Source organism: Rhinolophus ferrumequinum, chromosome 3 (genome assembly GCF_004115265.2).
Source record: "Rhinolophus ferrumequinum isolate MPI-CBG mRhiFer1 chromosome 3, mRhiFer1_v1.p, whole genome shotgun sequence".
Taxonomy (NCBI): domain Eukaryota; kingdom Metazoa; phylum Chordata; class Mammalia; order Chiroptera; family Rhinolophidae; genus Rhinolophus; species Rhinolophus ferrumequinum.
Window position 1 is genome coordinate 93,962,116 of NC_046286.1, and position 14,388 is coordinate 93,976,503.

Sequence of the window (14,388 nt, forward strand, 5' to 3'; positions counted from 1 at the left end):
GGCTCTTGTTAGCAAATAGAGGGCACGCTCCAAATAACTTCTTAGAAATAAATGTAGCTTCTGGATGTAATTTTTTGGCCTGAAAAAAATCAATACCTAACCCATAAATGGTGGACGTGGCTCAGAATCTTAGTTAGACTAGGAAAGTCAGTTATGACATATTTTTTAAATGAATGTTTCCTTGCTATAATATTTGCTTGCTGTTTGAGTTTATATATTTAGGACAATTTGGGCACAATCCTGGCTAGAGATAGGGGAATCTACTTCCCCGTCCTTTTGTAATCCCTTTGAGTCCTATGATTATAGGAAGGTGGCATATTTTAGTACTGAAACTGTGCCTTATTTTTAATAAATTTCTTGTTAGGACAAGAAATTTATTTTTATTTTTATTTTTTAAGGCATTCTTTAAATCATTAAATTTCAATGTAGTGATTCTGTTGGCGGAGCAGGGGGTGGGTTGGGGGCGTGAAGACCAAGGCATTATGTTTTCATTTATCCATTCTGTGTATAGACTGATTCAGTTAGGTTTTTCTTTTTTTTTTTTTTAATGATTTTTATTAACAATGCAGCTAATATACAATATTATAAGTTGTATATGGTGATGGGAGGAGAACTGATTCTGGGTGGTGAACACGCAATGCGATATATAGATGATGTATTACAGAATTGTACACTTGAAACCTATGTAATTTTACTAACCATTGTCACCCCAATAAATTTAATTAAAAAAAAATACTTTCAGGTATACACCATAGTTATTTAACATTTATATATATAAAGAAGGAATCACCATGATAAGCCCAGCAACCATCTGACACCGTACCACGTTATCACAATATTATTGACTATATTCCCTATTCTGTACATCACATCCCCATGACTTACTTGTTTTATACCGGAAAATTTGAACCTCTTATTCCCCTTCACCTTTTCCTCCCTTTTTTACTTTTTCAATTATAGTTGACAGTCAATATTATTTTAGGTGAATTTCAGGTGTACAGCATAGTGGTTAGACATTTGTATAATTTAAGAAGTGATCCCCCAGACTAGTCTAGTACTCACCTGGCACTATACATAGTTATTAACATATTGTCGACTATAACTCGTATTCTCTATGCTGTACTTTACATCCCTGTGACTGCTTCGTAACTGCCAATTTGTACTTCTTAATCCCTTCACCTTTCTCACCCTGTCCCCCAATTCCCATCTATCACCCCAACAAATCTAGTACCCATCTGACACTGTACATAATTATTGCAATATTATTGACTATATTCCTTATACTATACCCTACATCCCCATGATTACTGTGTAATAACCAATTTGTACTTAATCCCTTCCCCCCCTTTTTTTTAACTTGTATTTATTTAAGTGTGTTTTTCCACGACCCATCAGCTCCAAGTTAAGTAGTTGTTTCAATCTAGTTGTGGAGGCGCAGCTCACAGTGGCCCATGTGGGGATCGAAACAGCAACCTTGTTGATAAAAGCACCATGCTTGAACCAACTGAGCTAACTGGCTGCCCCTCCCTTCCCTTTTTTTACGCTGCCCCCCAAACCCCTTCCCTCTAGCAACCATCAAAATGTTCTCTGTATCCATGAGTTTGTTTCTGTTTTGTTTGTTTATTTTGTTTTTTAGATTCCACATATAAGTGAGATCACATCGCATCTGTCTTTGTCTATCTGACATACTCCATTCAGCACAATACCCTCCGGGTCCATCCATGTTGCCACAGATGGCAAGAATCCATTTCCTTCCATGGCTGAGCAGTATTCCATTGTATATATGTACCACCTCCTCTTTATCCATTCATCCATTGACAGACACCCAGGCTGCCTCCACATCTTGGCCATTGTAAACAGTGCTGCAATGAACATATGGATGCACATGTACCCTTGAAGTAGCGTTTGTGTTTCTTTGGATAAATACCCAAAAGTGGGATTACTAGGTCTTTCTTTGTCACTTATTACAGCCTATGTTTTAAAGTCTATTTTGTCTGGTATAAGTATTGCTACTCTAGCTTTTTTTGTTGTTGTTTTTTTCATTTCCATTTTTATGAAATGTCTTTTTCCATCCCTTTACTTTCAGTCTGTGTGTATCTTTCAATCTGAAGTGATTCTCTTGTAGGCAGCATATGTAAGGGTCTTGTTTCTTATCCATTCAGCCACCCTATGTCTTTTGATTGGAACATTTAAGCCATTTACATTGAAAGTAATTGCTGATAGATCCGTAGCTATTGCCATTTTATTATTCATAATTTTCATCTTTTTTTTCCCCCCATCTTAAAAGGTCCCTCTAACATTCCTTGGTGATGATGAACACCTTTAGCTTTTTCTTGTCTGGGAAGCTCTTTATCTGTCCTTCAATTCTGAAAGATAGTTTCCTGGGTAGAGAACCCTTGGTTGTATATAGGTCCTTGCTTTCCATCTCGTTGGACATTTTCTTCCAGTCCCTGTGGCCTGCAAAGTTTCTGTTGAGAAATCAATTGACAATCTTGTGAGAGCTTCCTAATAAGTTACTAGTTGCCTTTCTCTTACTGCTTTTTGGATTCTCTCTTTGTCTTTAACCTTTGCCATTCTAATTATGAGGTGTCTTGGTGTGGGCCGGTTTGGGTTCATCTTGTTTGGGACTCTCTGTGCTTCTTGGACTTGTATGTCTATTTCCTTTGCCAGGTTAGGAAGGTTTTCAGTCATTATTTCTTCAAATAGATTCTCAATCCTTTGCTTTCTCTCTCTTCCTCTGGTACCCCTATGATGTGAATGTTATCACACTTGATGTCGTCCCAGTGGTCTCTTAAACGATCCTCATTTTTTTAATTCTTTTTTTCGTTTTGCTCTTCTGATTGGATGTTTTCTGCTACCTTGTCTTTCAAATCAGTGATTCAATTCTCTACTTCTAGTCTGCTGGTGATTACTTCTAGTGTATTCTTCATTTCAGTTATTGTATTCACTTCTGACTGGTTCTTTTTTTTATGGTTTCTAAATACTTTTTTATGCTTGCTATCTGTTGAAGTTCTCGCTAAGTTCCTTGAGCATCCTTATAACCATTGTTTTGAACTCTGTCCCTGGTAGGTTGCTTACCTCCATTTTGTTTAGTTCTTTTTCTTGAGTTTTCTCTTGTTCTTTCATTTGGGATGTATTTCTTTGTTTCCTCATTTTGGCTGCCTCTCTGCTTCTATGTATTAGGTAGATCTGCTATGTCCCCCAGTCTTGGTCAGGTGGCCTTATGTAGTAGGTGCCCCTGGTCACGTGGTACTCCAGGAGTATCTCTCAGATGGGTTATGTGTGCCCTCCTGTTATATTTGAGCCTTGGTTCCTATTAGCACATGAGTGGGTGGGATTGACCCTCAGGCTGATTGACTATGGGGCTTGGCTACATCCACAGCTTACAGGCTGCTTTGCAGGGTGAATTTGAGTAGGATTCACCTTAGTGGGCTCTGGTGCCTGTTGAGACCGCCCTTCGTGTGTGCCCCTTGTGGGATTAATTATGCACTGCTCTGCTATGGTCTGAAGCCAACCTCCAAGTATGTTGGTTCTGGGGCCTCTTGGGAGGAGGTCCGGTGCAGGCCCAGGTCATCCAGTGCTTGTGACCAGCCGGGGACTACCTGGTAGGAGCTACAAAGCAATTCACAGTTGTTTGCTGCCTGTGCGAACCATAGAGGTGCATAGGAAAGTCCACACTGCAAACTGAGAGCGAACTGAGGATGTCTCCCACCGGTACCGGGCCTGGGGTAGCTCTGCAGAAAGCCAGCACACCCCGAAGCCTGCTGCCACCTGCCGGCTCCTTTAAGGTTTCAGCCTGATAAAGCCTCATATGGTATGCAAGTTGGGTGAGGCAGGGTTTCAGGGAGTCACTAGAGTGAGAAGAATTGTGGTCACCAGGTTAATATAGATTCTGGTTTGGTGCCAGTGCTGAGCCTGAAGCTACTCAGCAAAGCACACCGAGGCCACTCGCCACCCACCTGTGGTCTGTCAGATTCTGATAGTTTTCAAAGAAAGAGCACAATGCAGGCAGGGCTTGCTGCTCTTCAAGAAAGTGCCTCCAGCGTTGGGGGAGTTTGGTGGGGCGGAGTCCCAGTGAATCAGCAGGGCAGAGCTGCGGACCTCAACAAACCAATCAGATTCAGATTTGGCCGTAAGCATAGGAGGGCGGGCTCAGTTTAGGAAAGGCACCTGTCTGCCAGCGCAGGGGAGGAGGACCCCCCCCCCCACACACACACAGGGAAAATACCAACTGTCTTCCAACCCTCGCCTTGAAGCCACACCCCTCAGTCTGCCCCCCCGCCCCCCTGTATGTCTCCAACACCCCCCGAGTTACTGTCCCTCTGCTGGAGCCCAAGGTGAGTGCCTGGGAGTGAGTGAGTCTGTGTGAGGGCCCTTTAAGAGGAAGCCTGGGTTTCCCGCCGCCTTCCATCCCACCCCCGCCTTCCGTCCCACCTGGATGGTCCCACCTGGATGGTCAGCATCCCCACTGTTATTCACGCCCAGGTGTTGGGAGGGCTCCTCTTCCCGGCACCAGTACTCCAGACTGGGAAGGTCAGTGTGGGGCTGGGGTCTCTCGCTCCTCCAGGGGGAACCTCTATGGCCAAGATATCCCTCCATATTCTCAACAACCACAGGGAGGTTTGGGGCCTATTTCTCCTCTCCACACTTCCTGCCAGTCTTGTCATGGCTTCTTTATATGCTTAGTTATAAAACTTCTGTTTAGCCAGATTTTAGGTGGTTCTCCAGGTTGAGTGTTCTGTAATTTAGTTGTAATTTTAATCTGATCATGGCACAAAGCAGGCACAGTGTTTATCTACTCTACCATCTTGGATCTCTCTGCAGTTAGTTTCTTTTTTTTAATTTATCTGGTCCAGTAGTAGTTTTCTTGTTGTTTTCGAACACCCAGAGCCCAGCATAGTTCCTGACACATAGTAACTGCTCAGTAAATACTGAGTGTTGGATGAGTGCATAAACATGAGCTCAGAATTGTACTGTGATTGCTGTTCCAGTTAGTTGCAGAATTAGACAGACATTTCCTTAACCGTGTCTCCCCTTAAAAGCAGGGCTGACAGGGCAAAGACAAAGATAAAAACTTACTGTGTTGATAAACTGAATGAGCATTTTCCAGTTGATACTATTTATAATAAATAGCATTACATTTTTCAATAGTCCAAGTTTTAATTTTAACAGCCATGATTAGTATGAAAATTTAATCCACGAGTAAATTGGTGAAAGATTCCCCCACCCTCTTTTCATATAACCTTGACCCTTTGAACAAATGAATAGACTTTTTCAAGCATTATAAAAAGGAAAGATGCTTTTATTTAAACTTAAGAGCCAAAGAATTTTTAATAAACTTGTGATTGAATGAACACAGGGTTTTATAATGAAATTTTTATACTCACCTTAGTGGTACAGGGTTTCCCTACCCAGCCCTCCCCCCATAACAAAAGATGGGATGTTGTGGTTTAAGAGGAGGTAATTCTGTAAAGGTATTTTATTGAATACCTAATCTCTGGGGAGATTTTCCTGGTGGCTGGTATCCCAGACGTCATACTCATAAAACAATTGCCCCTAACTTGTTGGATCCGTTCACTCTCCTATGGCATGACTCTGCTGTTTAGATTTAAAACGGGGATATGGCAGTGTTCAGTTTTGTAGCTATAAGGATAACTAATTTTTTTATTATTAAAAAAAATATTTCAAATGAAAGAAGTGAGGTAGGATTTTGTAATGGAAGACCATTTTGTACCCTAGTATTAGGATTTATTTCCTGATACTTATTTGATTATTTATTTATTTATTACCAGATGAGACAAAGGAGAAGAAACTGATCTTATGTCTTGGGCCCAGAGAACAGTATTAAAACAGCAAGTCTGTGGGTCAGTATAGTTTACAGCATAACTTTAAGGGAACATAATTCTGTTTAGTGTGGAGTGGGGGCAGAACCCTGGGTTTATCCCAGGGCTCATGCTAGTGAGCTGGGGAACCCTGGGCCATTTGAGCCTTCCCTCTTATGGATTTGAAGGGAGTATAATGTAGTGGAAAGAACATGGAATTTGGGATCAGCATTGATCTTACTCAGAGATGGCAGGGGTTTTTAATCTGTTCGACCTCTTAATATCATTGTACTAATAGGCTGTGTGATTTTAAGCAGATAACTTAAGCTCTCTGATCTTCGTTGTCCTTGTGGGGAAGATGGGAGCAAGGCTGTCGGGGGGAATAAATATGGTAAGATACACACCTCAGGTGCACTGCCTCTTTCATAGGTAGCTGCCAATAAATGTCGGTCCACTTCCTCCCTCCACTTCACTGGTGCCACACCACCAGCACACAAAATAACTTTCAGGCTTCATGTTAGCAGAATGTAAGTTTATGTTTGAAAAATCAAGCCCAAGGAAGGAAGCAGTCCCATGAAATTCTGGGAATGTAAGAAGGCAGCTTTAGAGAAACTAGGCATGCGTGTAATTGAATCGGTATCCTAGTGCATTTGGAGTATTTGCTTATGACGCTTGAGCTTTAATTATTCTAAAAGTCATTGTATCTATTACCAGTTTTCTTTAATTTTTTTCCAGGAAATTCTAGATATTTTGGAACTATCCCTGAGATACATTATTGCCAGTTTTTCATTTCAAATTTTAATCAGTTCTCAATACAACATATTGACTCTTTTTTACTTTTTCATTTTTTTTTAATTTTAATTTTAATTTTAATTTTTTTAAAAGATTCTATTGGGGAAGGGGAACAGGACTTTATTGGGGAACAGTGTGTACTTCCAGGACTGTTTTCCAAGTCAAGTTGTTGTCCTTTCAGTCTTAGTTGTGGAGGGCGCAGCTCAGCTCCAGGTCCAGTTGCCGTTGCTAGTTACAGGGGGTACAGCCCACCATCCCTTGCGGGAGTTGAACCGGCAACCTTGTGGAAGAGAGGGCACACTCCAACCAACTGAGCCATTCGTGAGCTCAGCAGCAGCTCAGCTCAAGATGCCGTGTTCAATTTTAGTTGCAGGGGGCGCTGCCCACCATCCCTTGGGGGACTCGAGGAGATGAACCAGCAACCTTGTCATTGAGAGCCCACTGGCCCATGTGGGAATCGAACCGGCAGCCTTCAGAGTTAGGAGCATGTAGCTCTAACTGCCTGAGCCACCAGGCCGGCCCTTTTTTACTTTTTTAAAAGGCTCAAGCCAATAGAAGAAACAAGTCTGTATTAATTTCTTCTTAGTTTGGTTTCAGTGATTTTAAAAAGCTTCTTATATAATACTAACATTTTAATTATATTCCTTTCTCTGAAGATTCTTACACTGTATTCTTTTAAAAAATAGTAATACATAGTTGTTTGGTAGAATTCAGATGTTTTAAGTTCCAAGCGAAACTCTTGAGCATTGTCACAAAAATTGTACTAAAATTTCATTTATTGCATTTTACTGTTTATCCTAAGAGGTTAACATAGTTAACTTAAAAATTAATCATCAGTATTTTTTGAAAGTTTTATCTATACTAATTGTAATATTTAGCTCTTCCTGTTTTCAAACCTTTGCACAAATCTTTTTGGAATAACTTGTTCTTCTAGAGGGGGAGAAAATATTTAGAGTTCAGTCTATGGGTTCATACAGTGCTTTTGTGATAAGAAGGGTGCCCTTGGCCAGATTGCAAAAAAATGCTGAAATGTTTCCATATAACTGAGATGGCAAGAAGACCAAAGAATTTGCCTTGGTCCCTCCCACTTCATTTATTCTGGCAGAAGTCCCAGGGTGGTCTCACAACTGCTCCTGTCAGAAAGGCCTGTTCTGATTTCTAGGGAAAGCATTATAACACTGTAGCCTTAAATTTTCTTATTGTGGAAAGTTTGGTTATTATAGCAGAAATTATAAATGAAAGGCTATCTTTTAAAGTGATTCATTGACTTGTCCCTGGAGGAACCATGAGTTAATGGGGAGTGTTTAGTGAGAAGTGAAAAGACCCATTTGGTTTAGGATGGGACCCCTGGTGGACTCTCAGGCCAAATGTAGACAGCCCTCTGGGTGGGGCCCTCCCACTACACAGGCGAGAGTGAGATAATGATTTCCTTGCTCAATTCTCTTGAGCCATGAAATTTATTAAGGATGTATTCCTGATTCGTTGAGTTACCAACTTAGTTGTTTCAAATTCTCCAGGCTCAGAACTCGTAATTCAGTGTTAGGATGCATTGATTCCTATTACAAAAACAATACAGTGTTCATGTTTGAAAATTTGTGAAATCCAGAATAGTAAACAGAAAAAATTTACAGTAACTTCTGATCCAGTAACCTTGAGATAGCCATCTTACATTTTTTAACACTAAAAAAAAAAAAAAATTTAGTTTTATTGGATGGAATATAGTAGAAGGGGAAAAAAGCATTACTGAAATTCAGATAACTGTTCCTTCAAAAAGAGAAATATTGGTTCCTACAAGATTCTAATGAGTTTTAAAATATGTTTATGTGCATTTTGTGTTGTGTTTTAAAATCATTGTTGATTTTAGCCACGTTCTATTTTATGCAATGCAGTAGCTGAGGTTATGGGAGGAATTATTCGCTGTATAATGCTATAGGTGAAATATTCCTCATTCACATGGATATTTGTGATTCTGTTCCGGGAACATGCATTTATAAATTGATACCATCTCTTAGAATGTAGCTTTTTCCTATTTCTTCATCATTTAAAGATAGAGATAAGAATGAGAGAAGCATATTTCTTTTCCATAGGGGTTGGACAGGACCTTTAGGTCAAATCTCTAGTGATTCAAACAAAACAAAACAAATCTGTCTCATTCTCTAGACTCTTGACTTTTGCCTAAATATGATTTATAAAACTGAAGTGTGGCTAATCTTTAAACAATACTGGAGGGATCTGATTTTCCAATACCCTTAATACATTTAACAATAGTACATCACAAAACACTTACTCTTAAGTGTTTTGTGCTCTCTTGAAATGGATAATTTAAAAGTGGAGTGGCCAAAAAAGAGGAAAACAGTTTCTTAATTCAAAAGAGACGCTATTAGAAACATTTTCTTTTTTTTTCAAAGGAGGGTGTAGGCTAAAGCATTTTACATGTATGTTTACTTTTGATAAACTTTAAGTGCCAATTAAAGGAAGGAAAAGAATTCTTATAAATTCCTCTCTATTTTGAAAACCAGGTCTTTCCTAAAATTAATATTCTAAAATTTCTCTGTTTTGATGACAAGGGTGTTTTAAATTATCAAAGAAAGCGTGATCTTTCCCATAACACTTTGGCAGGGCTTATCCTGTAGGTAGTTAGTCCCCCTTCTTATGTTTCGTATTCATGAGTGAAATTGCTTTTATTTTCTATGTGTTGTTTAAATATGTGAGGTGTGACGATTAAGTTCACGAACTTGTTGCAACGATGTTGCTAACATTTTTTTTATATGAGAGGGATTATTATGAATTTGTACCAACTGGACAAACAGTTAACCAAGCTTACTATTATATTTGGAAGTGCTGAAAAGGCTGTGTGATAAAGTTAGACAAAGACAACCCAAAGTTTTCACCAACAATTCATGGCTCTTGCATCACGACAATGCACCAGCTCACACAGCACTTTCTGTGAAGGAGTTTTTAGCCAGTAAACAAAAAACTGTATCAGAACACCCTCCCTACTCACCTGATCGGCCCCCAGTGACTTCTTTCTTTACCCAAAGATAAAGGAAATATTGAAAGGAAGACATTTTGATGACATTGAGGACATTAAGTGTAATACGACGACAGTTCTGATGGCCAATTCAGAAAGAGTTCCACAATTGCTTTAAATGGTGGCCTGCGTGCTGGCATTGGTGCATAGCTTCCCAAAGGAATACTTCAAAGGTGACCATAGTGATATCCAGCAATGAGGTATGCAGCACTTTTTCTAGGATGAGTTCGCGAACTTAATTGTCAGACGTCGTGCGCAACATATGCCAAGCAGTTTACATACCATGTCTCATTGAATTGTCACAAAATTCTATGAGGTTGATATTACTAACGTTAATTAACACACTCAACATCTCATTTGCTAATAAGAGGTAGAGGCAAGATTTTAATTCAGTCTAAGTCTGTGGCCCAAGGCTGTGCTACTTCCTAACTTCCTTGGTTGAAAATGAGAACGTCATTCCATGTACCACCTTTCTCAAAGGAGCAGTTGGTTATAAAAGACATTATGCTGAAAGTCTTTGTTTTGTATTCCCCCACCTCAAATTTTTTACAGGCAAGCTTGGATGTGGTTCTCCCAGCATACATTTTAGCGGTCTCATCGCAGAAGATGAGGTGAGCCTCCTTGCTGCAGCTCTGCGGATTCAGGTTGGTTTGACACAGCTATTTAAAAATTTGGGGTCTGGAGCTTTGAGTAACGGTGACTAATGTTTTACAGGTTTTTTTGTTTAACAGACGTAACGTTAAATACTTTGCACACATATGTCATTTAATTCTCACAGCAATCCTATAGGACAATGTTATTCCCATTTGATGGGTAAGGAAATGGAAACTTAGAAAAATTAAGTTATTTGCCTTTGGCCACATGATAAATATGGGGCAGGGACCCAACTCATGGTCCATCATTACTTTTATGTTGCTGTGTAATAAATTACCCCCCAAATTTAGCAACTTCAAACAACAAATATTATCTCATAGTTTCTGTGGGTTAGAGATGTGGGAGCAGCTCAGCTGGGTAGTTCTGGCGCAGAGTCGCTCGTGCAGTTGAAATCAAGATATTGGCCGGTGCCGCAGTCATCTGAAGGCTCGACTGGGGCTAGAGGACCCACTCCCAAGATGGCGCACTCACATGGCTGTTGGTGTATTTAATTCCTCATTGGCTATTGGCAGCGTCCTTTTGTTCCTCATCTTGTGGACTTCTTCATGGGCTGCTCATGATCTGGCAGCTAACTTTCCCCAGAATGAGTAATCCAAAGGAGAGAGCAAGGAGGAAGCCACAGGTTTTGTGACCTCGTCTCCAAAGTCACACACCGCCGCTTCCTTTTTTCCTCTTTGCTAGAAGTGAGCCACCAGTCATTCACAGGGAAGGGAATTGGGCTCCCGTCTTGAAGAGAGGGGTATTAAAGAATTTGTGGCCATCCTGTTGAGCCAACACCACGTCTGCAACCTAAAGCCCAACATCCCAAGGTCTCCATGACACAACATTCTTAGTTCTGCTGGTCCCCTGGCCTACAATGATGGCAGCTGCCAGCAAAGGCATTAACTAGCGGCAGAGAAGACTGAGCCACTCATTCCTGCCCCAGTACCTTTAAAAGGAGCAAGTTTTAGTTCATTTCTTTCTTACATACGTAGCAATACACCATTAAAACTTACTTCAAAATGGGATGTAAGGATGTGTGACAGCTAAAGCCAAATTTTATTTCCTTATGTGTGTCTATATTACTATTTAGTAGTAATTTAATTTACTTACTCTTTTATATCAATGTAGAAGGATTATACTTTAAACGGTGTTGCAAATTTTAGAAGCTTGGCATCCAAGCTGATCATTTATGCATTTTCATATTTTCCTCATTCTTCTTTTCTAGTCAAGATGAAGAATCCACTCTATAATTTTAATCTTTGTACTTGATGTCTTTAGGTGAACACTTAAACTATTTTAATAGGACATGTATCTCACATTTTCCTTTTCAAGAAAAAAACTACAAATTAAGTAACAGGAAAATAAAATGATTCCTGATATTCCCTTGAGCTGTCATGCAACTTTGTAATTCTTTTCATGGCATGACATGCCTCAGCAATATTTTCACAGTTGAGATACATGCCCTGTCAGCTTTTACTCTCCTGACATGTTTTCCTTTCTGTCCTTCCTAAAGAATATGGTCAGTAGTGGAAGGAGATGGCTTCGTGAGCAGCAGTACACGAGGTGGAGACTTCACTGCCTGAAACTGCAGCCCCTCTCCCCCGTACCAAGGTATCTGGGTGATTTGTTTATACGACGTCAGCTCATCAAAGTGCCTTAGATATCCAGAGTGATCCATTATGTGGGAGGCATGACTCGTGGGATTATGGCTTTGATGGTAGATCATTTTCTGTAATCAGAGTGCCACACTCTTTTTTCTGTCACTTAAGTCCTCCAGAATTAAATAATAATGAACGTGTTTACCATATTCATTCAATTCTGAAGTGCATATTTTTTCATTTCTGAAATCGATGTTGTATCTTGTATTAAATGGTAGTGTTTTCTTCTACTTAGTAGTCCATGAAATAATGGTATCTTAGGTTTGACAGACTATGGTAGTGTAATATTTGGAATATGCTTTTCAGTGTTAGAAATGCCCAGCATATGTCATCTTGGTCTTCAGGGCCATGTAGCTTTCTACTTGGGGGGTAAGTGGCCAACCAGCCCAAACACCACTCCATGTGGGACGTGCGCTCAGCTTTCTTCAGAGCGTGGTGATATCTCCTATGTGACAGGATGTTCTGTCATAGACCAGATGGATATTTTCTTCAGAGTGGCATTTAATGAAGTGTAAGCTACGTAGTCTCTCTGTATAAATTTGGAAATACAAACTGGAGGACATTGTCTCAGCATTTTTAACATAATTAGTTAGATAAGCTATCTGAGCCAGAGAAATAAATGCATTCCCCAGCCTCATAATGAGTCCTCTGTGGTGGCTGCCCTGCCACCTCAGTGAACTGGCTTTGCCCCTCATCCAGGGCGGGTATAATATAATGCCAGGGCTTCCCCAGGTGATCCCATCGCCAGCGTTGGGATGAGAGCTGAGTGTTGATAGTTAAAACTTCCAGTAATTGACTAAGTTTTCGCTTGATAACCAGTTGCTTTTTAGACTTGATCTCTGTTTCCTTGCGCATTTACTGAACACTGTGGTTCGATTACACCCACTGGGCTGGTGAAACCCTCCCAGCTCTGCTTTCACCCCTGCAACAGACTAAACATCTCAGTCACCTTCTGTGTTCATTAACACATAAATTCCAAAGAATGCTTTTTTTGTAATACCATCCCTGTAGTTCTATAATCTCTGTAGTTCATAAAATACTTTCCAAGTTACTTATATTGTTATAGGACCTTAATGTTTTAAAGTAAATGAGAAAATTCTACTTATAGAGAGCTAAAAACTGAAAATCGAGATGGACCCTACCAAATCCTGTGCCACAATCTTTGTATAAATCAAAATGAATTCTACTTTGGGGAAAAAAGTGCTTTCCTTGCTTAACCAAATTTAACTTCTAGAGCCACTGGGGAAAGCAAGGCAGGCCGAGTAGTTTATAAATCACTCAAAAAAGTGAAAATGATGTGAGTGTCACTCTTTAGCTTGTGAAGAAAAAAGCCTTGGAGATTTTCCAAGAGTGGGATCTTTGGTTTAGGAGATTGTGGCAGGAGAGAAACAGAAAAAAGGGGTAGCCAGGGAAGTAAAATGGAGAAGGAGCGAGGACAGTGAAAAAGGACAGGGGAAGAGAAGAGATAAGGAAAATGCAGGCAGGCTTGGGGGAGGGGGGTAACCTGGCCAGAGGCACAGCCCAGCCCCCATCGGGCCCAGGGGGCCCTCTCCCCTCTCTGAGCTGTTCTAGTGCCCTTCCGAGAAGTCTGAGAAGTCGGGATTGGAGACAGCTTCACTGTTATCCCGTGCACGAAGGTCAGTCCCTGTGGGGTCATGGAGGAGACGATAGGGTCCTATGGGGCCTCAGAGTAGATTGTCAACAGTAGCAACAAAAAGTCCAGAGCAGGGAGTGATCTGCTACCCAATGCAGAGACTGCTGTGCCCCCAAATAAGGAGGGGTCCAGGGCCAGTCAGGGAACCGACTACTGTCTTCTGAGCTGTGAACCCTTAAGACTGAGCCTCTGATGCCTGCTCTCCCATTCTCTGGCTTGTGCCTGCCAGGTCTCACTCTCAAACAGATGGTCACGCAGACGGATGGATGGCCTGAACCCCCAATAAAAAAATTTAAAAAATGGCTGTGCTCAGGAGCCCCAAAAGACTGTCTCTGAGAAGTTCAGCACATGCTGATTTTCGTAGCACTCCTGTACGATGAGCAGCGGTGTTCTCATCTCGCCAGAGGAGAAAATAGAATAGTTAAAGTATTTGTCTAGTAGAACGCCAGAGCTCCTAAAATCTCCTGTGCCTGACGTTGAGCTTCAGGCATTAGGTCCATTACAGTTATGTAATTAATAAAATATTTTGAAATATGATTTTGGACTTGAAATAGGAAAGAAAGAGGGAAAGTATGGACCCAGATAAAACAAAAGAGCATTTCCATATTTTTGAATAGCCAAGAGATCGTGGGGCTAGCCCAAGAAGGAAGCATTATGCAATAACCCGTCTGTTCATGGTTAATGAGTCCATCAATAACCCGTAGAAAGCGTGGAACTCGATGGTGGGTTTATAGTTGCGGGACACCTTTGGGCACATTGTCACTCAAAGCCTCCTCTCCTATAGCATAGGTGTTA

The 14,388-nt window shown here is 40.7% G+C and overlaps 1 protein-coding gene across 1 annotated transcript in view; it reads left to right on the forward strand.

Moving 5' to 3' along the window:
- Nucleotides 1-14,388, forward strand: part of MTHFD1L (methylenetetrahydrofolate dehydrogenase (NADP+ dependent) 1 like) — a 192,618-nt gene that overhangs the window by 28,631 nt on the left and 149,599 nt on the right. Inside the window, exons 9-10 of the mRNA XM_033103092.1 lie at nt 10,198-10,289; nt 11,795-11,892. Of these exons, the coding sequence (XP_032958983.1) occupies nt 10,198-10,289; nt 11,795-11,892 (190 nt within the window). The remainder of the gene's footprint in view (nt 1-10,197; nt 10,290-11,794; nt 11,893-14,388) is intronic.